Source organism: Podarcis pityusensis (genome assembly GCF_964106645.2).
Source record: "Podarcis pityusensis genome assembly, chromosome: 5".
NCBI classification, from domain to species: domain Eukaryota; kingdom Metazoa; phylum Chordata; class Lepidosauria; order Squamata; family Lacertidae; genus Podarcis; species Podarcis pityusensis.
Window position 1 is genome coordinate 6,951,007 of NC_138032.1, and position 21,791 is coordinate 6,972,797.

The window sequence follows — 21,791 nt, forward strand, 5'->3', positions numbered from 1 at the left end:
GATGAAGTTTTTTGTCACTGTTTTGCTGCTGTTAGATTAGGTTTGGTGTCCCCCCCCCCCATATATAGTTTTTATTTTAAAGATTTTTTTTTAAAAAATTACTGTGTTAGCCACCTTACCCAATTCTTATTCTTTGAAGAGGCATGGAAGAAGAATGCCTCTATTGCATTGCTGTTATCTAATCTCCAAGGGCAGATTTGTGTGTGTGTTCATTCCATTACTCAGCGATCAATTATTCTCTGTCAAACATGTGAGCTGTTTCCATTTAAATCTACTCTGTTTATGTCTGAGATCTAATTGATGTACAAGTTCGTTCATCCACACATGTCGGTCAACTTGATGCCAAGTCTTCAAGTGAGCACAAGTGCGTGGGGAATGAGGCCTTGCTTGGTGCTGTGAAACAAATGCAGCTATTTCCATCTGACACACCTTCAAGCAGGAGTGGGAAACCTTTGGGCCCTGCAGATGCTGATGAACTACAACTCCCATGATCCCTGGCCATTGACCACATTTGCGAGGCTGATGGGAGTTGTCGCTCAGCAACATCTGGAGGGCCAAATGTCCCCCACCCCTGCTATTACATTACATCAGCCAATAAAACCCTCTCGTTATTGCAGGATTGGAGAGCCCATCCCACGCTCTTCGGGCTGATGCTAATCCTTTTGCCAGCTCTGCCTCAACTATATGCATCACCTTGGCAGAGAAGCACAGATGTGACAGGAACCTGGAGATTATCTTGTATCCTTGTGGTAAGAGAACACTTTGAAGTCAAGGGGTTCTGCAATCACTACAGCAATGGAACCTTCTGCTAATGTATAATACACACTGCAGGGGGGAATGTAGGGGTGATATCCGATTGGGGAGCCTTAGGACTGAACCATTTAATCTTCCAGGTCTTTAGTTCTGTACCCAGATACCAACAATATATTGCGACTGAGAGACATTAATTTCTGAACTTTTATTTTATAGCACACACACACAGCTTCTGTAATGCCTCTTGGGGTCCTTTCTGAGGTGGCATAGGACAAGCATGGCCAAACTTGGCGCTCCAGCTGTTTTGGGACAATTCCCATCATCCCTGACCACTGGTCCTGTTAGCTAAGGATGATGGGAGTTGTAGTCACAAAACAGCTGGAGGGCCAAGTTTGGCCAAACCTGGCATAGGAGCTGCTCTAGTGTGTCTCTGCTTTATGGGAACAGTGGACTTTTTAATATATTATTTTTATCATGACATTTTTATTTAGGTAGTTAAGGACTAAACACAAAATCTCAAGCAAGAACAACCAGACTAGCCCAGATGATGTGTTTAAGAATTAGTATAAATATGAAGCTAGGCAGATTATTCAGACAACTATATAGCAAATTATGTGGGGTAAGATACCACCTGTGTAGTGTTTAAAGAGCTGATTCTCTTATTTCTGTGACCTCTGGAGAGAAGATACTCCCTGAAGCAATATCCATGCTGCTCGTGTAGCATCAGAAGGGGCCCTCAAAGTGCAACCCACAGATATACTTATTTTAGGATTGGTGCATGTCAATCATCTATCATAATGAAGCTACTTTAACCTGCTCCATGTGGTGTCAGTTGCCACCTGATGGGCTGTTCCTGGTGACCCTCTACATAAAGGAGGAGGTTATTCTTATTCCTATTTTACAGGTGTGGAAATGAGACTGGGAGTTGCCTGAGGCCACCAGTTTTGAGTCCATACCTGGTTTTGAACCTAGGTCCAAACAGCCCAGCTGTCTGTGCACTGGATCATTCTGACTCTCATGCAGCTTTACATTTTCCTCCCCTAAGAACCTCATCATCCACACCTCATCATAGAAGATGGTGCTATCTCATATCAGGACTACGAGGCACAAATAAGGAGCCGCCGTGATTATGCTCGTATTGCCAAAAAAGATGATTGGGAGAGACAGGTAACCATCTAGGAAGAGAATTTTTTTCCTTGGTTGTCTAAGGATGGTCTCAAGTTGGATTGAAATGACTAGGACCTAGACAGTAGCACTTTAATACCTTGCTTTTTGTCACCTCTAACTGTAAATTCTCTGGCCTGATGGCTGAGCAAGAAGCACATGGTGTGGTAGGGATGCTGCTGCTCAGCTGAAATCTGGTTGGTCACATTGCTGCTGCTTACTGGAAGGTAGAGGGGATGGGAGATAGAAGGGATGGGGCAAGGCAACCGTGAAGTCAGTGCAGTGCGCGCACACTGCTGGAGAAATTCTGGTGCTCCTGCCAGTGCATTTGCATTGTGCCAACCTCCACATTGCATGATAATATACAATGATATCGGGAAGGAAAGGTTGAAGCCACAACATATTTTCTTTGCTCCTAGGTTGCCTTTGTCCAGAAGAGGTTCCACAAAGACATTTTTCACAATCCTGTCCTGATGCTGAATTTCTGCCCTGAGGCCAGCTGCGTTTCCACTGATTTCCAGACCATCACTCGCGAAATGCTCTTCCTCATTGACCAGAGTACAAGCATGAGTGGCCCTGACGTTGATGGGATCAAGGTAAACAGAGCATTGGGAAATGGGAAGCTGTCTTTTAGAAAGTCGGGCCATTGGTGCTATTACTAGGTCAGCAATGTCCATACGGGCTGACAGCAGCTTGCCTGGGGTTCAGACAGGGGTTTTCCACCAGCCCTGCCTGAAGATGCCAAGGACCGAACCTGACATATTTACTGAATGGGCATCAAGGTATATGCTCCTGATGCCTTGTGTGTGTGTGTAAAATAAAACTAATTTTTGCAGACCTGATGAGTAACAGTTCCAGAATATTTGCAGAATATGCACAATTGTTTTTTTTCAGCATCTGCCAAGTTTTCAAAAATTATATGAGATATTATATTGATTATTATGCAGATAAGTAGCAACTTCCCACATTATGATGCCTCTCTGGGGCATCCTTCACAATGTATGTTTTCCCAGCTTTAATGGGAAGATGCTCAGAATTCCTCGCAGGACTCAGATTTTATTCCTTCCTGTTAGTGTAGCCTGAGCAAGGAAAGGCTTGTCCTCTTGCTAAGGATGCTTCCAGATTGATACTGTTTTTGGGTAGGATTTGGTCACAATCTGGCAAATTCAGGTTGCACAGTTATAGTTGATTGTGAGGTCTTGCACAACAAACCTGCTTCCCCAAAGATGAGACTTTTTGCATTATGGATGAAGAAAGTGTGGGATATGAACCAACCTGGACCCTGCAATCACCATCTGAGGCCCTTCTTTGTGTGTCTGTTGCAAACCAGTTTGCCATGAACATTTGCTGTAAATTTTGGACACCACAAAAACCTTCCAAAAGTGGATTAGACAATGTTAACATCAGTGCATACAGCCAACCACTCAAATAGAAACTCATTAAAAGTGCATTTTGAGCCCTGATTGACAACAAGCTTGCCACAAGCTCCAACACTTCTCCCACAAAAGCATTCCCTACTGCTAATATATTCAATATAACCTGCATACTTTGTACAATGTTGTTCGATTTTCTTATGGAGCTTTCACAAAGATGATAATGAATGTTAATTAGGAGATGCTTTTCAAGACACAACAATCCAGAAATGTTAAGTACTATAATTAAGATGCCAAGGCAGACAACTCTAACCAACAGTGCTGCTCCAACCAAACACAGCTCCAAGGTCCTCCAAGTTTTTCCTCTCCCCAGCAAAATTCCCACTAACTACCCCAAGACTGGTCTGTGTCCCAAGCAAACTTGAACCACACTTGTAAGAAAATAAGAATAGAACATTGAATTGAGTGTTGTGTTCTCTTCGCTGCCAAGAAAGAATGACTCTCTGCACCTATTGAAACTCCTTTCCATCTTGCCTCCTAAAATGCAGAATGTTTTTGCCTGGCACATAACAATATGTAATGAAAGTGCCAGATGTGCCTCCATGGGGATACCAGTCCACAAATGGGGAGCCACCACAGAAAAATCGTGTTCTCATTTTGCCACCCTCTGGACCTCCCATTGCCATTTCTTCTGATTCAGTGTTAAAGAGAGTGTTTTCCTGGGGAAAGCAGCAGGGCAAAGGGTAAATATGGATGGACACCTCATTCTCTCTCTCTCTCTGCCCAGGATGCTCTGTTGGTAGCTGTGAAGAGCCTTCCTCCCAGCACCTTGTTGAATGTGGCTGGCTTTGGCTCCAGCATCAAGCCGGTCTTCACCACCAGCAAGCCCTGCAATAGTGTGAGTATTCTGACCATTGTGGCTTCTTGTACACCCCTCTGACCCCAAAGCTATTAACTGGCAATTAACTGGATCCGACAAGAACTCTGTGAATGTGCAGATATGGTGCCATGAGTTGTCATCATCATTCTAACATTTATTTCTTTAATTGCATTTTTTCCAGTTAATCATGAATAGGGAAAATGTAGGACGGGAAATCCCTACATGAATATAATGAAAAGGAATATAATAACATACCAAGGGTGGGGTGGGGAAAGCAATGATGGCACTACAAGGAAAGGAAGGAAGGTGTTGTGACGTTTCAAGCACACAAAATGTAAGAAACAATGTACACTCAACTGATGACTGTTCAGATTGATAGTAATAAAATAAAACTGTTCAAATAGGGACAATCCTTGATCCATTGTTTTTGCAGTCTTGCTCGCTTCCTGGGATTCCCCCCCCCCAAGAAAAACAAAAGGTTTACATGCCCAAGTACAGAAGTACCTATATGCATTTCTAGAACATAAGAAGGTAGTAGAAGAAGGGAGGAATGATTGAATGGATGAACAAACAAATAAAACCACCTCCAAAAAATTCCACCAAGCTCCACCCACTGCTGTGGATGGCATTGCAGAATAGCAATGAGTAGCCATGACTGAAAAGGGAGAATGTGTCCAAAACAGACCAAAATCAGACCTGAGCAGCCTATATGCAATACAGGACCTCCATCTGAATCACCTTAAATCCAGAATATTAACTTTTGTTGGAAGAGATGCAACCTTTAGTGGACTGAAGACGTTTGACCTGTGTGCCATTACTTAAGATGAAGGTTGCTGGGTTGATTCTGTGCTTGGAGGAACATGTTGCGTCATCTTCAGTCCTTGTGATAAAACTGCTGTGCTCAGGTGACCCAAATTCTGTGCCAAGAGAAGTTGAGTTCAGTGATCTGTGTATGTTACGCAAAGCATGCAGACTTGCTATGCTGGCTTTTTATGTCCAGTTTATTCTGGGTTGGCCAGAGTCCAGCAGCTGTGCAGGTTCTGCGGATCTGTCCCATATTCACTTGAAATCCTCCTTTGCATCTCACCCCTCCACTTATGAGATGATACCAGTCATTTCATACATATTTTCAGATTTGTCTTCCCAACCATAAATGCTAGAGGCTTTTTTCCTTTTTAAAGCAGATGCTGAAGTCCACAAAACCTTATGCCACATTAAATTTATTTAAGGGGCCACATCTTTTCAGGAAGCTGAATTCTGCCTACCCCCAATTTCAAATGCCAGCTTGTGAAGCGTGATTGTGAAATAGCAGAATTAATATCGCTGTACTTACGACTCCCAGAATTGCGTGTCTGTCTGACTCACAAACAGGAAGGCAAGAAGATTAGGGAGGGCTGTAACTCAATGGTAGAGTACAAGTTTTATCCAAAAAAGTTCCCAGATTCCTCCTTGGTATGTCCAGGAGCATGGCTTAGAAAGGGACAAATGAGATCAGTGGATTATTTATTGAATAAAACACACAGTATTTTTTAGATGGCAATTCTCAGAACAGCTAAAAAATTAATAAAATGATAACGTTCATAATTATATAAAATAATTCAGCAGGGCAATAAAACAGTAAAAATCAACAGACGCAATAAAAGTACACAGATTGAAACCAGGTAGCTGACGTGCTGAAAGGCTTAAGCAAATAAAAAGCCTGGTGCCCAAAGATATCAGACGGGGTGCCATGCAAGCTTCCCTGGGAAGGGCATTCTGGATTCATGGCAACTGAAAATGCCATTGGTTTTATGGTTGGAGTGCAGGGTGCAGAGAGATCAACAGGGTTCACAAAAGCAAAATTTGTCATCGTTTTCCTGGGAGATTTGGCTAGTTTTTAAAATAGGTTTACGGCTATGGAGAAGAACTTGCATATGGAGAGAAACTTGCATATGTGTAGAAAATGCCTGACAAAATGTCAGAAGACAGGCAGCAAGTAAGCAAGGACTTCTAGTTGTCATCAGTACTGTGCCTTATAGTCCCTTATCCTTCATGCATGTAAGTAGCAGGAGTTGATTGGCACACTATTTCCACAACATGTTCAGGCCACAGGATCTCACTTTCTGGAATGCAGAATTAGAGTCAGTGGGCCACAGAGGCAGAAGTCGTAATGTTCTGGGGTGGTGGAGAGCTTGCTTTATGGCAAGAAGTCTGGCTCAGTCTATTTGCTGTCTCCATAATACACTCATCTCTCCCATGTACAGGAAACCCTCAGGCTGGCCTGTGAATACATTCAGAAGCTGCGGTCTGACATGGGTGGAGCCAACCTCCTGGCTGCTCTGACCTGGATCTTGGGGCTCCCTCTTCACCGTGGGTATCCTCGGCAGCTCTTTATATTTACGGATGCCAGTGTTGGAAACACAGGCAAGGTCATCGAGCTGGTCAGGAGACACGCGAGCAGTGTCAGGTATGGAGTGGGGTGAACTGGCCTTTCATAGGTCTCCAATTCTACCTTGGTGTGCAAGGGACCTGGATAGAGTAAAGTACTCTGCTGTATGTTGAAAAGTGGAGAGGCAGTATCATCCACTAAATAAAGAGAGCTGGATCTGGGTCGGTCTTTATTATGCACAGAAGCTCTGTGCCACTAATAGCCTCGTGATTTGCAATAATCAATATTACTTAGCATTTAAATAGCGCTTTCAAGCATTCAAAGAACTTCGCATACATTATCTCAGTAATCTTTGCAGCAACACTATAACATTGATCCGTATTCCTATCATGCTGTTAACGTCTATGCACGCTAGCCGATTGCTCCTCCGTTATGGTTTCACCTGTTGATTTCTGCCTGCCATGCAGCTATTGAGGACCTAGAGCTTCTGCCCCTAAAAGCTCTTTAAAATGTGTGTACAGTAGAGTTAACTCGAATCTATCATTGTAGGGGGCGTTCCACAAACTAGGATTGATTGCTAACCAGCGTAGATATGCATAGTTAGGTTTGACTATAAAAAAGTTCCTACGTACCGTATTTTTCGCCCCATAGGATGCACCGGCCCATAAGGCACACCTAATTTTGGGGGGGGGAAATAAAGGGGAAAATTTTTATTTCCCCCCCCCAGGCACGGGGCTTCCCCCGACCCCAGCCCCCAGAACAGGCAGCTCTCCGCAAGCGGTGGGAGCCCAGCGCCAGGCTCCCACGGCTTGCGGAGAGCTGCGCGAAGCCTGGAGAGCGAGAGGGGTCGGTGCGCACCGATCCCTCTCGCTCTCCAGGCTTCAGCGAAAGACTGCATTCGCCCCATAGGACGCACACACATTTTCCCTTCATTTTTGGAGGGGAAAAAGTGCATCCTATAGGGCGAAAAATACGGTATATGTCATAACCAGCACTTTGAATTGTGCCCAGAAACAGACGGGTAGCCAGTGAAGATGTTCTAATAAGGGAGCCATCTGCTCCCTATAACCAGCCCTGGTCAGCCATCTATTATGAGAACTAGCCAATAAGCACCCTCTACAGCCAATGTTTCCCTATCACACACTGAATTTGCACTGTAAACTTGCAGAATCATTTGCCAAACTCAGTCTGGTACAGAAGAAAGGTGTGTTTGTGCTGAATGCAGTAGAGGGCACTTCCAGGCCACCCCCATTGATGTTAGGATGTTGCAAATGTATTTACACTTGTAGTCATAACTGGATTTGTGTGTTCAAATTGCTTCCCAGCCATTAATTATCTGGGTGACCCTAAGCAAGTCTCTGCCTCTCAGCCTTGGCTCTCTAGCAGCCAAACCTCTTACACAGGCTGCGCACACACACCATACATTTAAAGCACATGACTTTCCCCCAAAGAATCATGGGAACTGTAGTTTACTACTCAGAGCTACAGTTTCCAGAATCCATAACAAACTGCAATTCCCACGATACTTTATGGGAAGTAATGTGCTTTAAAAAAGTATGAATGAGATGAAGACTTCAGTGCAGTCTGCTGAGCTCAGAGCGCTTGCCATGGCTTGTCAGTGCACATCCTAATAAGAGTGTGGAACAGAATGAAGCAGGCTGGGTGGTCTGAGGTTCAAGGACTTCTTTCCCACAGGTGTTTTACCTTTGGCCTGGGCTCTGGTGCCTGCCCTAGGCTCCTGCGCGGACTGGCAAAGGTGAGCAGAGGTCGGGCTGAATTCCAAAGCCCAAGTGAAAGGCTGCAGCCCAAGGTACGTGCTGTCCTGCTTCATTGTTGGTATTTTTGACTTGGGTGGTCACCTGTGCTCAGTAGTTATGTGCCATGTCCACACTAGTACAATCACAATTTAACACAGGCGTGCGTCAGCTATGAAGGATCCAGACAGCAGTGTAGTAGTATTAACATCCTTCTGTTCAAGAATCCATGCAGAGACAGTGTTGGCAGCCAAGCCATCTTTCAGGATATTGCCACCTGAAAGAGGCTCAAGGAGGTAGGGATGGAGGGTCTGTCACTCTCTGTTCTTTCACTTCCTTGTTTTTCCAGTCTTCACATTTCTGCAGAAATTTCCAGACTTTTTAATTTATTTATTTTTTTTAAAAACCCTCTTGAAAATTCATCCCTGTTTTGTGTGAATTTCTCCTGATAAACACCTTTTTTATGTGCAGTCTTAACTCCTGCACTTATTTCTGCAAGTAATTTCTCCTCATACAATACATTATTGTACTTTATATTCACCAATATCTTTTTATGCACACTTTCTCCTAACATTTGCAGTTTGGTAAATACTGGTTGATGGAAGAACTGCATTGCAAAGTTCAGATAAGTGCACATGTCAAAGGATGACTGTTTCAGTTTGTGTATTGTTCTGGAGAGTACAAATTTGATAGATTGGCCTTTAAATACAAACTTGATCAAATTTCTCATCCGTCCTTAGAATATGGTGACAAGCTGTTAGAGATGCGAGTGCTGCTGAATATCTCTGGTTTTTCCCCCAGCTGATAAAGTCTTTGAAAAAAGCAATTGAGCCGGCTGTGAGTGACATCACGATAGACTGGTATGTGCCAGACACCATGGAGGCCCTGCTATCGCCCAATGAGATCGCAGCCCTGTATCCAGGAGACCGGCTCATCAGCTACTGCACTCTTTACCACATTGCCAGTTTCCGGGACAAGAAGGCAACAGTTGAGCACCCATTCCCTTAAAACGTGGGCTTGGGGGCGGAATGTGGCCTGGCAGGCCTTTTTCTGGCACTTGGGACTCTCCCCAGGCCCTGCTGCATACCCTCTTGAGAGAATTTTTGCCTGGCTGTGATGTAGTAACACCGACAGGCAGCCCTCCAGAGGGAATATGGCTCACAGGCTGAAAAACATTCCCCAGCCCTGTCCGAAAAAGTGTGGCTCCCCCTGCTGTGGGAAACAAGGCCTGCGTTTATTTTGTGCCTGGCTCCAGTAGCCACTTGCAGAAAGCCTTGCCTGGAGAAGGTGCCTTTTTGCCTTGTTTCCTTCGTTCCCTTCAGAGCAGAGCCTTTTAAAATATGCCTTCAGTCATCTACTCGCCTTAAAGTTTGGCTGCCTTGTTTCCGCAGGGCAGAGAGCCGTTGTGCCGGAGTCTATCTAGGGGCTCTGCGGGTTCAGTGTTCCAGTCCCAGGAGGAGGCAACTGGTTTGGAAGGAGCCCATCCACACCCAGAGAGTCAAGAAATTTGCCGAGCCCTTCATGAGATTTCCCGTGAGATATCTCTGGAGTTTTCTGCTGGGGGCACTGAGGAGTCTATGAAAAGTAAGTAGAACTTTGTGGGATGGCGTTTGTTTTCAGTTCTTTCCTCTAGGACTGTCTGGGAATGGAGCAACAATCTTTGCTCCAGACCCACTAAGCAGTGATCCCCTCCTCCCATTCTCTGCAGTCTGGTCCACAGGGGGGAATAGGGCACTCTACACTTCAGCCCCAACAACCCGAGGTCACATCTACACCGTACATTTAAAGCACATGACTTCCTGCAAAGAATCCTGGGAACTGTAGTTTGTTAAGGGTGCTGAGACCTGTAGCTCTGTGAAGCTAAACTACATCCCCAGAATTCTGTGATGGAAGCCATGTACTTGAAGGTGCTTTAAATGTGTGCTGTGGGTGTGCCCTGTGTCTTGATTCCTCCAATCCCACTGGCTTTTTTACACGTAACCAGTCCTGGGTGTCTGCTTCCTCCTCCTTAGTCTCAGTTTGACCCTCATAGAACTCAGCTGGGAAAGACAGTGGTGGGAAAGTGGAAATAAAATAGAGTTGGCTCCACCTGTCCTGGCTGTGTCTCTGCCTACTGTTGGACTCGCTCCCTTCCACCCTATCAGCCCTGACTGGCCCTGACCACTGTTCCTTTTTGAATGGCGGAGGTCAGTTGAGGAGTGATGAGAGGCCAGAGCTCTTTGCCACAGCACTGCTTTGCATGTAGGAGGTCCCAGGTTCACTCTTTGGCATCTCCAGTGGATGCCAGGCTAAAATTTTCCTTTTCAACCAGGCCTTTGGCCAATTGACATTCGATGCCCATTTAAATGTGTTGTTAGAGAGGGGAGTTATTAGTTTGTTCTTATTTTTACTATGTATTTTGTGGTTTCTATATTGTGATTTTATGGTGTGAACCACCCTGCGATCTGCAGTATGCAAATGTAACCAGCAACAATAATAATTGTGCCTCTGTATATTATGGAACTCTCCATGCCAGTGCCTCTGTGTTCTTCTCCCTGGCAGGTGGGGATCCTGTGTCCGGAGGAGACATCTGGAAGCGGATTTACCAGCCCTCCTACATCAAGGAACAGTATGTGCTCACTCACTGCTCAGTCAGCACCGACCACAGCCACGGCTTGCTCTCCCACAGTTCCACCAGCAGTGAGTCCACGGGGTCCAGAGATGTCCCTCCAGAGGGAGGGTCCTTAGCCCAGGCTCTCGAAGGCAGCTCACAGCAAGGCCAGAAGAGTGTCTCCCTGTGCAATTCCTCCACCAAGTCTGCCCCTGTCTCCCAGGCTCCGTCTGGTGCTCCTCCTAAGGTGAGGCATTTCAGGTCCCCTCCACTCCACAGCACCCAGCAGGCTTTGAAAGATGCCTGCTGCTTTATACTACTTTGGGTCTTTTTTTCTAGGATCAAATCTTCTATTGGAAATGTAAAGGGAGATTTCCCATTCTTCCTATTTTTAGGTGGAGGTATTCCCAGCTGGGTGGTCAGAAACATTTTCACCCTCACCCTCTATTAGCTTATTTATAGCATTTTGGCCACCTCTTTAGAAAGGCTCCCAGTCAATTGAAACAATGAGTCGTCCTGACCCAGACACCCTCCCAGTTCCTTTCCCCTTTCCCCCAGGGGTTAGTTTAAAGGCTATTCTGCAGCCTTTTAACACAAAACAAATTCACAAATATTTTCAGACATGAGTCTTTTTGACACACTCAGAGGAAGCCATTCTTCTGAATACCAGTTGCTGGAAACCACAGGAAGGGGAGAGTGCGCTTCTGCTTGTGGGATTCCTAGAGGCATCTGGTTGGCCACTGCAAGAACAAGATGCTGGACTCGATGGGCCAGGTTCTTCTTATGTTCTTACGTAAATTCAATTGGCTTTATAATGTAAGTGTCGAATCTGCACTGGACAACTTAGGCCTCCCATGATAAAACCCCAGAACCAAGGTCTCAGCCTTTCTGAGTATCCTTTGGTGTCCTTCATAATTATGGGTCCTTCCAGACTGTTGCTATTTTCAGGTGGGATTCAACCATATATTGACACATTCCAGTCGTGCAATTATAATTGATTGGGAGCTCTTGTGCAACAAACCCACTCCCCCCTCTCCCCCCGCCAAAAAGTAATGGCAACGTGAAATTGAAAGGCTGGAGTAACACTTCCTTGATGCAATGTTATCTCACCTGCCTGCAGACAAATCAGAATGAATGCTTATTCAATAGCCCATGTTTTCAAACTGCCTTGCAAGAAAATGAGGATGAATGTTCCATAAACTGGTTGTTTGGAAGAGCTTTGTGTGTGAGGGAGAGAACGGAAGACTATTCCTCAGGTGTAGAGATGCAGTAGGCCCAGCATTAGATCTGCACAAGGGAAGGGCATTTGCTTTCTTACAGTGATCTTTGACATGCTTCCTTAGAGTTTTCCCAGCATTGACCTTCTCGCCCTCCCTTTCTCTTAAGGTGTCTGTGGCCCTGAGCTCTGAGGAGCTGGTGCGAAGGAAGAAGGCCTTGGCCCGAGCTGCTCTGTCTGGACGTAGCTTCTCCTCCCCACATGGTGAGCTGGATGCCCATCGGCTGCGCCGAGCCCTAGAGAAGGTGTCCCAGAAGCGGAACCGTTCCCTGGAAGGGAAACTGGATGAGATTGGGCCGGAGTTGCAGAAGATGCGCAGAAGCATTGCTGATTCCAGTGAGTGGTGGGGAAGAAGAACGTGGAAGTCTCCTGTTGGGAGAGCAGAGGGGGCAAGAAGCCCCACGCAAGATGAGAGAAAGCAAGAGTGGCTGAGACTTGCATGTGGGCCATCTGCAGGGGGTGGCATCTTGGTGTCTGTTATTCTTCCCACTTAAGTCTTGTGCAAATAACATTCCTGTTAGTTTATCCCCCACTCCAGTTCTGCACTGTAGCTCAGTGACAGAAGGTCCCAGGTTCAACCCCATAACATCACCAGGTAGAGCTGGGGATGTCCTCTGCCTGAAACCCGTCTTGATATATCTGTATCATCCCCTCCCTGCTCCAAGACTTGGCAGGACTTAGAAGCAGCTCTCGTCCATCTGTAGAGCGGTTTGTTTGTTTTTGTGGTGAACGGTGTTGCTCAATTTTTCCCTCCATACCCACCTTTGACTGGGGAGTTACCTGGGCCAGGGCAAGCCCAAAGCCTGTCTCAGAACAAACTGAATGTCAAGGTTTTTGTGACTAGGAACTGAGTTGGCCAGTATTGTGTAGAGTGCAGATGGCTGTCCAGAAGAGCGAAGACTGCAGGCCTCGTCTATCAGGAAGGGGATTATGGTCAGATTGTAAGCCTTCCAAGTCTGGGGAGAGTACTTTGCAGGATTTGGAGCCAGTAGGTGCCAGACTAATCCTGGCAGGCTCAGGTGCCATTTCTGTTGGCAGGGGAAAATGCACCTTTCCTGCTGACTTTGGGACCAGAGATTAGCTACTAAAACCTTTCCATCATTGAAGCAGAGTCCCATATGGTTGCAAATGCCTCATGCTCAGTCTGCAAGCAACTGCCTTGCTATAATCCATGGATAGGGACCCTGCAATCCTCTGGATGCTCTTGGACTTTAGCTCCCATCACCCCCGGCCTTTGGCTATGCTGGTTGGGGCTGATGGGAGTTGGTGTCCAGCAACATCTGAAGGGCCTCATCCCTGCTGTAAATAACCATTGAAGGTACTTGCAGTCCTCTTGGATCCTTCACTTGCAAAGGTTCCTGTCATACCAGCTGTTGTGGCTCTTCCACACTTGTCCCATGCCTAGAAAACAGGGATTGAGGTGGTTTTCCACTTGTCTGAGCAGTTTTACCTTTGCCCCATCGCTTTCCCCCAGAAACCCAATCTTCAGTGCCAAATCAGAGCAAACGTCAATCTGGAGAAAACCCGATTGATATCATCTGCTCCAATTCATCAGTGAAGATTGGGTTTCCCCAGGGGGAAAGCAGCAGGGCAAGTGAAAGTCTCTGAGTGCCAAACTTGGGGATGTGTACACTCCTAACTGGGTGTTTGTGAGCTTCCAGAGATGTCTGCCTGCGGGAGACTCTATCCTGTTGCAAAACCTGATGAGCCTCGTGTGTGCATTTCCACGCCTTGCTCTCTCCTAGGCAACCTACTGTCACCAGCCCACCTAGACTGGGACACGCTATTGGAACCCCCATACCTTTTCAGCCCATCACCAGCAACTGAGCGAGGAGAGTGTGACAACAGTGCCTGGCCGCCTCTCAGGTGCCAAGTTGTGATCCATGGACTCAGTGCAGGGAAACCGGTCTCTTGGGAAGTGACAGCTGCCCTGGATTCCCTGCTTCTTGCCAAAGACAGCCAGGCCAAGGAGGAGCCTTCTCAGTGGCAGCAGCAGAGTAAGGGCTGGGACAAACTGCTTCACCACTTGACTGCTGGCTCCGTCATCCGGGATAATGAGAATGTGTCTCAAAGGGAAGCTGAGATTGAACATGGTAAGCCTGCCCTTCCCTTCACTTGCCCATTCTGCCTCAAATTTGACTACTTAAACAGATGATGAGTATTAATCGGATTATTAAATGTGGGCTTGGGTCTTGTTGCAAAGCTCATTTCTGAAGCCGCAAAGAATATGGACTTGCTTAAAGACCAGCATACATAACTTTGCCTACCCTGTATCTCAAATCCACCTTCCCTCTTAACTGTAACCAGCACTGTGATTCTGCCCCTCCAAAGGTTTCTCACGAAGATTCCGCATTAAGGCTGTCCAGTCCAGCAAAGCTTGCAACACACCTTCAATATATACCTCTGTGGTGCCTGTTGATGCTTCCACCCAGGAGATCTTGCCCTCTGCCCTTGAGGTTCGAAGCACAGGTAGGGCTGCTTGGAGCGCATGTGCAGAGCTCTGCTTCTTAGGTCAGAATCTGAATCCCCAGGATTCATCAGGGATCTAGTTTTGAGAACAAATTCTATCATGAGAGCTAGAAACTTTTTTAAAAATTTCAGTTGTCCAACAGATTGCACAATCATGTTCTTCCACTGTTCCTTCCTGAAGTGCTCAAAATCTGGAGCAGCCTGTCTTCATTTGTTTTCCCTTGGAAGAGAAAGGAGTCCAGCTGCTTACAGCATCTAACCTGCCTGTTTAAACATATCAGGATTGAGAAGGAATGATAGTGAGCAGCAATTAGACTCCACTGCAGGATTGCAGAACAAAACTGGCTGCTTTCACCAGCTTCTTTTGTTAGCAAACTGCTGAGAGCAGCCCAAATATTTACAGACATTTCCACCATACAATTTTGGTACATTCCAGGTTTCATCAGGTATCTAGGGTGGCATGTTTTCCTGCTGCAGATGACTGCATCAACTTGAACTAGCTGCTGAGTGAGGCGATATTTTCCAGTGGCAGCCAGGAATATATCTGTCTGCAGAATGCAGGCTGTATTTATTATTAGCTCAATAAAATCCATGCAGAGAAAATGAGATTGTTCTGCAACTGAATATGCACAGTGCTGGCCCCACAACTATCTCTAAACACCCCAATGAAATATGCTTTCTTCCAGTGGGTCTCTTCAGCCACCAGCAAGGATCCTATTCTGGCAGCCGACGTCAGCACAGTTGCTCAGCAGGTCTGGGACGGAGGCAGGACTCAGAGGACCTGGATGATGCTCCTGTTTCTGCGGGTACTTCACCTGTCTAAGGAGCCCTTTATCTACATGACACAAGGACCCCCGGGAGGCAGTAGATGGGGAAGAAGCAGAGAAACAAATACAAATCGATGAATTTAGTACTAGTAGTAGTAGTAGTAGTAGTAGTAGTATTCAATTTCTTACCCTCCCTCCACCACAAGATCCTGGGTCAGGTTATAGCAATTTAAAGATACAACATTAAAATCAGTTTAAAACAAATTAAACCAAAAGAATAGGGCCCTAAAAATATTTGCACTCCAATCTCCGAGCAGTGCAAGATTTCAGGGGTTCCAGGTGCTTACCCAGGGTTTGTGTTTCCTTTGGTAATGAAGCACAGCAGAGACTGTGGTGTCTTTAGGATATATGGTTTATTTACACATATATACAACCTGAGCCTACGATGGAGGAATCCACAGCATTAGCATCCCAAAAGGGTCTTTCTTCTCCCACAGCCACAGCCCTGGATTCAAACAGACATCCAACATTGCTCTGCTTCTCTGTCTTCTCCCAGCTTGCTGCGTTACATCTGCCCATATCACTGCAACTTTTTCAGCTCTAAATTTCAGCTCTGTCTTTCTAACTATCCACGAGTTGAGGGAGAGGCTGCACCCATTTGCCATCTCCCACAGAGGCCCTACCTTTGTTCTCCTTATGCCTCACCAGGAGGCTAACCTGGCTATTTCAGGAATTAGAAGACTTGATTAAATTTTAACACTTGCTGGATCCAGGGGTTAGTGGGGTCTGACATACCACTTAACACCCCAAACTCATAACGCTATACTTCTCCTGTGTCAAAGGCCCAGGGTAAAGAGGTACGTCTTCAGCATTCAGCAAAAGCTTTTTTAGCGAAGGTACCAACGTACCTCCGTGGGGAGGGAGTTCCATGATTTAGAGGTGGCCACAGAGAATGCCGTCTCCTGGGCGGCCATCTCCATCCCCCAATTTCTGACAGTGGAGAAGCTACCAAGAGGCCCCCTGCTGCCATCCTTAAGAGTTGAGAAGGTCTTTAGGGAAGGAGGAGGCCTTTCCAATATTTGGGGCCCAGGTCTTTTTAGAAGGCTTTAAACACCAATTGAGTGATCAGTTGTAGCAGTGGAACCAGTGTAATTTGCATCACCATAGGGGGAAAAAATGCTAGATGAACCCAAGCTATATGTGATTCAGGAGAGGTGAATATGCCTTTAAAAAGAAAAGCAAAAATAGCTCTGCTTCCCAGCAACGGCAGATAGCGGTTTGAACGTTAGGAAACTGACCTGCTAACAATGAGAGTGCTTGGGTGATTTTGTTGTGAAAGATTAGTGAGAGCTGTACAGCCTCCCTGTTAAAAATGTGTTCTATAGGGTAGGGTCAGCCCTTTGACATCTCCCCTCTCTGCAACAATCCAACATAGCATGTCGCTCCTTTTGAAGAATCATGAGCAGTGCCTGATCATTTGGAGGCATCATAGCTGGGGAAGGGCCATAGCTCAGTGGTGGCCCCTCTGATTTCTATGAAGAAGGTCCCAGGTTCAGTCCTGGCATCTCTAGTTAGGGCATTGGAAGACTGATGATTCCCCTGCCTGAGACCCTGGAGATCCACTGCCACTCTCAGCATCCCTGACCACTGGTCCTGCCAACTAGGGATGATGGGAGTTGTAGTCCAACAACAGCTGGAGACCCAAGTTTGGGAACCCCTGGTCTAGATGGTACTGAGTTAGGTGGAGGAACAATCTGACTCAGCTTAATGCAGCCTCCTGTCTTCCTGTGGACAGGTCCTTTTAGCACACTTCTTGATATAGCAGTATCAGTCCCACCCTGCCACTATTGACTGATCACAGAACTCTCTTTTGCAGGGGTGGGAAATGGAATATGGCTGGTGGGCCGGATTCTTACTTCCCCTACCCGCTGTGGGCCAAGTTTGACAAGTGGTGGAGTTGCAAGAAAATAAAAAACTTTTGGGACCTCATATATAATGAATTTTAAAAATTGTTCAAGATAATGTTTAACAAAAGACCAGAAGTCTTCCTCTTAGGTATAATGGCACCAGTGACATCAGGTAACCTGCTTTTGCAGCTGATTCCCAGGACTTGCAAAGTTCTGCACCGGTGGGCATGGTTTAGCCAAAATATTCTCTTGGGCCACGTGGGGAGGTCTGGCAGGCCTTGTTAAGCTGGAAGTTCCCCATCCCTGCTCTTTTGGATCAGCATGAGCTTTGAGCAACCCAATTTCAGCTTCTGATTTGCAGCAGTTTCTTTCTGTCCTTATATTCTGTGGGAGTCTGTTTTGATCTTGTACAGCTGCCATTAACTAGTTAGATACTGTTGTTGTTTCTTGTAAACCGCTTAGAGGTTTTATTACAATGAAGCAGTATACACATGGATAAAATAGCCAGCTAACAAAATAATAGATTGAATGCCCCCCGACTTCCCTCCAGTTCTCTGCAGGTTGTATCAGTTGTTAGTCTGATGTCAGGAATTTTCTTTACTTCCTAGAACGAGAAGAGATTCCTTCTTTTCCTGTTAGTGTCACTTCTGTCAACCAAGAAAAGCAGAACTGTCATGATGGTAAGTCTTACAGCAGAGTTTGGAGGGTGAAGGATCTGGAGAGGCTGCATTAAACCATGTGCTTTAATAGATTTAGGGTGCCTAAATCTATCAAGCACACACCACAAACTTAGGTTTGTGCAATTAAAGTGGATTAAAGGGCTCTGTCACCCTAGTGCAACAAATCCACTTTTTAAAAAGCAAGTTTTTATGCAGTTTGGAAAGTGGAGAAATGCATTGAATTGAGTGGGATGAACTAATGCCTAACAGGAAGATATATAAATGCTTCACAAGCAAATCAGGACAAATGCAAGACAAGTACTCCTTGTCATATAACTGCTCTGCTCAGAAATCAGAAGACCAGATATAATTTAATCTGCAGGAGAGAAAGGATGAACGCAAGAGCCCACATCATCTGCAAGAGCCCACATACTCTACCCCTATTTATTTATAACATTTCTCTCCCACCTTCCCTTCTAGGAGCTCTAGGCAGCACACAGAGTGTTTCCATTCCCCATTTCATCCTTACAGCAATCCTGTGGGATAGGTTAGGCTGAGAGATAGTGACTGGCCCACGGTCACTCCACGAGCTTCATGGCTGAGGACTTGAACCCTGATCTCCCAAGTCCTAGTCGAACTCTCTAACCACTGCACCACATTGGCAAAATCAAGTTCTACAGCACTAAAAGTGGGGTTTTGTGCTCTGTGTACTTTTGCTTTCCTTCTGTAACTTATTTTGCTTTTGCTATAGGGAGAGAATAAAGAGCTTTGCTGTGCATCAACTGGGAGACCCAAAGCAAATGGCATTAAGATGCAGCCCTGCCAATAAAGCTGCAGCTACCATAGCCAGCCCTGTGGAAGTAAAGCTGTGTGGTCTCAATCAGTGAAGGCTGGTCTATTAGAACAAATGGGGCACTGCCACACCAACCTCAGCCTGCCCTCAACCAGTCTCCACCTGCCTGACTTCTGACTTACAGTCTAGAGCACTGGCTCTTCCTCCTTCGAGTCAGTGTTGCCTTTATAAAACTCAGAGGAGGATTTGGACAAACCTAGAATTGGCTGGCTTTGCCTGGCATTGGCCGTGGCTCCACATTCTCTCAGTCACCATGCCTTCCACCCCCACCAGTCCCCATGGGCACGACTGGTCTCCATCTCTGTTTGCTATTTTGCAGCTCCTAACCAGTTGCTTCCTTTCTGGTCTAGGTGTCGATTCCAGTCCCTCTCCTGTCTCTGTGGGCTCCCAGAAATCAATGGAGAACTTCGTGGGCTCCAGGTGAGTCTTCTAAGGCTGGGAGATGCAACAGGCTATTTTGCAGGAAGGTCATTCTTTTGACCAACCATTCTGAGAGTGTTCACAATATCATGCAACACCAATTGTAATCCTTAAGAGTTTATCATCTTTTTTAGGATCAACAGAGAATTCACTGTAGGTATTCTCTACAAGTTCCCAGCTGAGTTAGCTCTGGAAACTCTCCCTTATCGTCTAAAATATTAGCACCATCTACATACTAGGTGCTGTACAAAATACGTAACTGAGAAAGACCCAGTCCAGAGCGTTTTGTGGTCTTCGATAAGGTGGAAAGAGCAGGGAAGGATCAGGACAGAAGACACAGTTGCTTCCACTACTAGATCTTTGTGGAGCAACGGAGATGCTGAAGCTCTATTTTCTATGAGTAATGTTATTGTCTTCCACCCAGCATTTGGGGTTTTACAACACATTTTGAAGCCTGTTAAAGCTTCAAAAGATAATCCTTCCTAGAGAGGAAAACCACACCCTCCAACCCACCCTGTACCTGCTAATATAAACATGCTTGAGCACCTCCATTATATATAGAGCCCCACACGGGAGGGTGGAAGGCTCCACCAAAAAGGACAGTTTTGTACTCTGCTACAGTTAACCTGGCATGGGCTAGAGGAAGCTGGCCTGCAGTCCATCTTTCTCAGTGCATGCAGGGCCCAGTCTTATCAAGGTTAAGAGCCATTGAGAACTACCCCTATGAATGGAGGCAGTATACCAGATGCTTTGCTTGGCCCATCCAGCTTTGCTTGGCCACTGTAAGAAACAGAAGGCTGCACTATAAGAGCCCCTAGCCTGATCGAACAAACTGGTGACATCACCATGACATTTCACCTGGGTGACTCTGGTCTCTGCAGATTCAGCATCAGCCGGCGACGGGGTCAAGGCCTGGCACTGCGTCCCCAGTGTCTGACCCCTGAAAGCGAACTCTCCTCTTGTGACAGTGCCATTCAGGACTATCTCCCACTGGTAAGCCTCTCTTCCCCTCTCCATTTCCACTGCCTAGATCACTGCAGCATCGTTTTATCCCACATTGGTTGCCCATCTTATGTGATTTCTGCTGGACTTTTAATTATATTTATAAGGTTTCTTCCCTGCCCTTCACTATAAGGCCCCAGGGCAGGTTTCAACAGTTTAATATGCAATTATATAACAGATAAAATCATTGCTATTACAGAACAAATAAGACTGTTCTGAATGAACCAGAAGAGTATGTAGTTCCCAACAACACTTCCCATCGCCCTCAGCCAGCAGTGTGTATGATCAGGGATGATGGGAGTTGTAGTCCAGCAGTATCTGGAGGGCTAAAGGTTCCCTAGCCTTGGCACAACCCATAAAAATCTCTGCTGCACAAACCTTCTCAAATGAAAGGGAGTTGCAAAACAGCTTTGAACTTGCACAGAAGCACTTCCCACTGAACTGTTAAGGGACTCAGAAGGTTGGCTTAAATGCACATCCAACATCTCCCTTGTAACAGGTGCGGCTGCAGCAGGCACCCGGCATGTTCCAGCTGACCGAGTGTTTCTCGGAGGTCGTTCAGATCCCACTGGACCGCTTGCGCCGGGCCTCTCCCTATGCCTCCCACCGTGCCAGCCTCAGCCCTGCCTCCAGCACCTCCCCTTGGGCACTCATAGCCAAGGCCAGCCCAAGGCTAACAGCAAACCAGCCTTCCCCGGATGGCGGTGAAGTAGTTGGAACAAGCAAGGAGGGAGCGGTGGAGCCAGGATCGCCACACTCACACAGCACCTGCTCAGAGGTGCTGAGCGCTGCTGTGTGGGCACAGGCAGACAGCGGGCGTGGCTCCGAGACAGACGCCTGCGACCATTCACCGGATGCCTCTGAAGTGAGCATCAGCTTGCAGGAGATGTGCCCAGATGCAGAGGAAGGGGACCTGGAGAGCATGAGCTGGGCCACAGCTGTGGCTTTGGCCTGGCTGGAGCACCGCTGTGCCGGGTTCTTTGTGGAGTGGGAGTTGCTGGCAGCCAAGGCCGATTCCTGGCTGCGGGCACAGCAGCTGCCAGAAGGTGTGGATGTCGCCGCTCTCAAAGGGGCAGCACGTCAACTCTTCCTGCTGCTCCGCCACTGGGATGAGAACATCAAGCTAAACATGCTGTGTTACAACCCAAACAACGTGTGAAGGAGTAGTGAGCAGACCAGGCCGTTGGTTGAGGGTGCCAATAAAGAGACGCGATCAGAGTCTAGAGCAGCAGCGTGTTCTTTCATTGCCCAGGTCTTTGGGCAACACTGTGTCCACACCAGCAATGCTTTTTCCAGATACCTCCAAAATTACTGACATTTTGAGTTGCTATAGAGAGCCAGGGCTAGTCTCTTGATTACCCTCGTCTGTTGGGTTGGCCTGATTACCGTATGTCCAAAAAAGGGAAGAGAGAGGTCCCCCACAGGGAGTGTTTTGCAAGCCTGTTTTGCACAGCCTTGACTCCTGAAATGAGTAGGAAAGGCTCTCCTTCCACCACAGCAGAAAATTAGCTTATTCCCAGTAAAAAGCAACACTCCTATTCCTGCCCACAGCTCAC

General features: G+C 46.5%; 1 protein-coding gene across 6 annotated transcripts in view; it reads left to right on the forward strand.

The window, feature by feature from the left end:
- Window positions 1-21,453, forward strand: part of VWA5B2 (von Willebrand factor A domain containing 5B2) — a 250,334-nt gene extending 228,881 nt beyond the window's left edge. For 5 of the 6 annotated variants that reach the window (XM_081007757.1, XM_081007755.1, XM_081007759.1 and 2 more), the window contains 17 exons: window positions 618-749; window positions 1,799-1,920; window positions 2,337-2,513; window positions 4,078-4,188; window positions 6,414-6,616; window positions 8,234-8,348; window positions 9,094-9,279; window positions 9,684-9,876; window positions 10,834-11,129; window positions 12,269-12,494; window positions 13,904-14,251; window positions 14,490-14,627; window positions 15,314-15,433; window positions 17,910-17,981; window positions 19,164-19,233; window positions 20,115-20,226; window positions 20,735-21,453. In XM_081007757.1, coding sequence (XP_080863883.1) covers window positions 618-749; window positions 1,799-1,920; window positions 2,337-2,513; window positions 4,078-4,188; window positions 6,414-6,616; window positions 8,234-8,348; window positions 9,094-9,279; window positions 9,684-9,876; window positions 10,834-11,129; window positions 12,269-12,494; window positions 13,904-14,251; window positions 14,490-14,627; window positions 15,314-15,433; window positions 17,910-17,981; window positions 19,164-19,233; window positions 20,115-20,226; window positions 20,735-21,394 — 3,281 coding nt within the window. In that variant the 3' untranslated portion in view covers window positions 21,395-21,453. The remainder of the gene's footprint in view (window positions 1-617; window positions 750-1,798; window positions 1,921-2,336; window positions 2,514-4,077; window positions 4,189-6,413; window positions 6,617-8,233; window positions 8,349-9,093; window positions 9,280-9,683; window positions 9,877-10,833; window positions 11,130-12,268; window positions 12,495-13,903; window positions 14,252-14,489; window positions 14,628-15,313; window positions 15,434-17,909; window positions 17,982-19,163; window positions 19,234-20,114; window positions 20,227-20,734) is intronic. The other variant, XM_081007760.1, reaches the window with a different exon arrangement.
- Window positions 21,454-21,791: the final 338 nt, after the last annotated feature.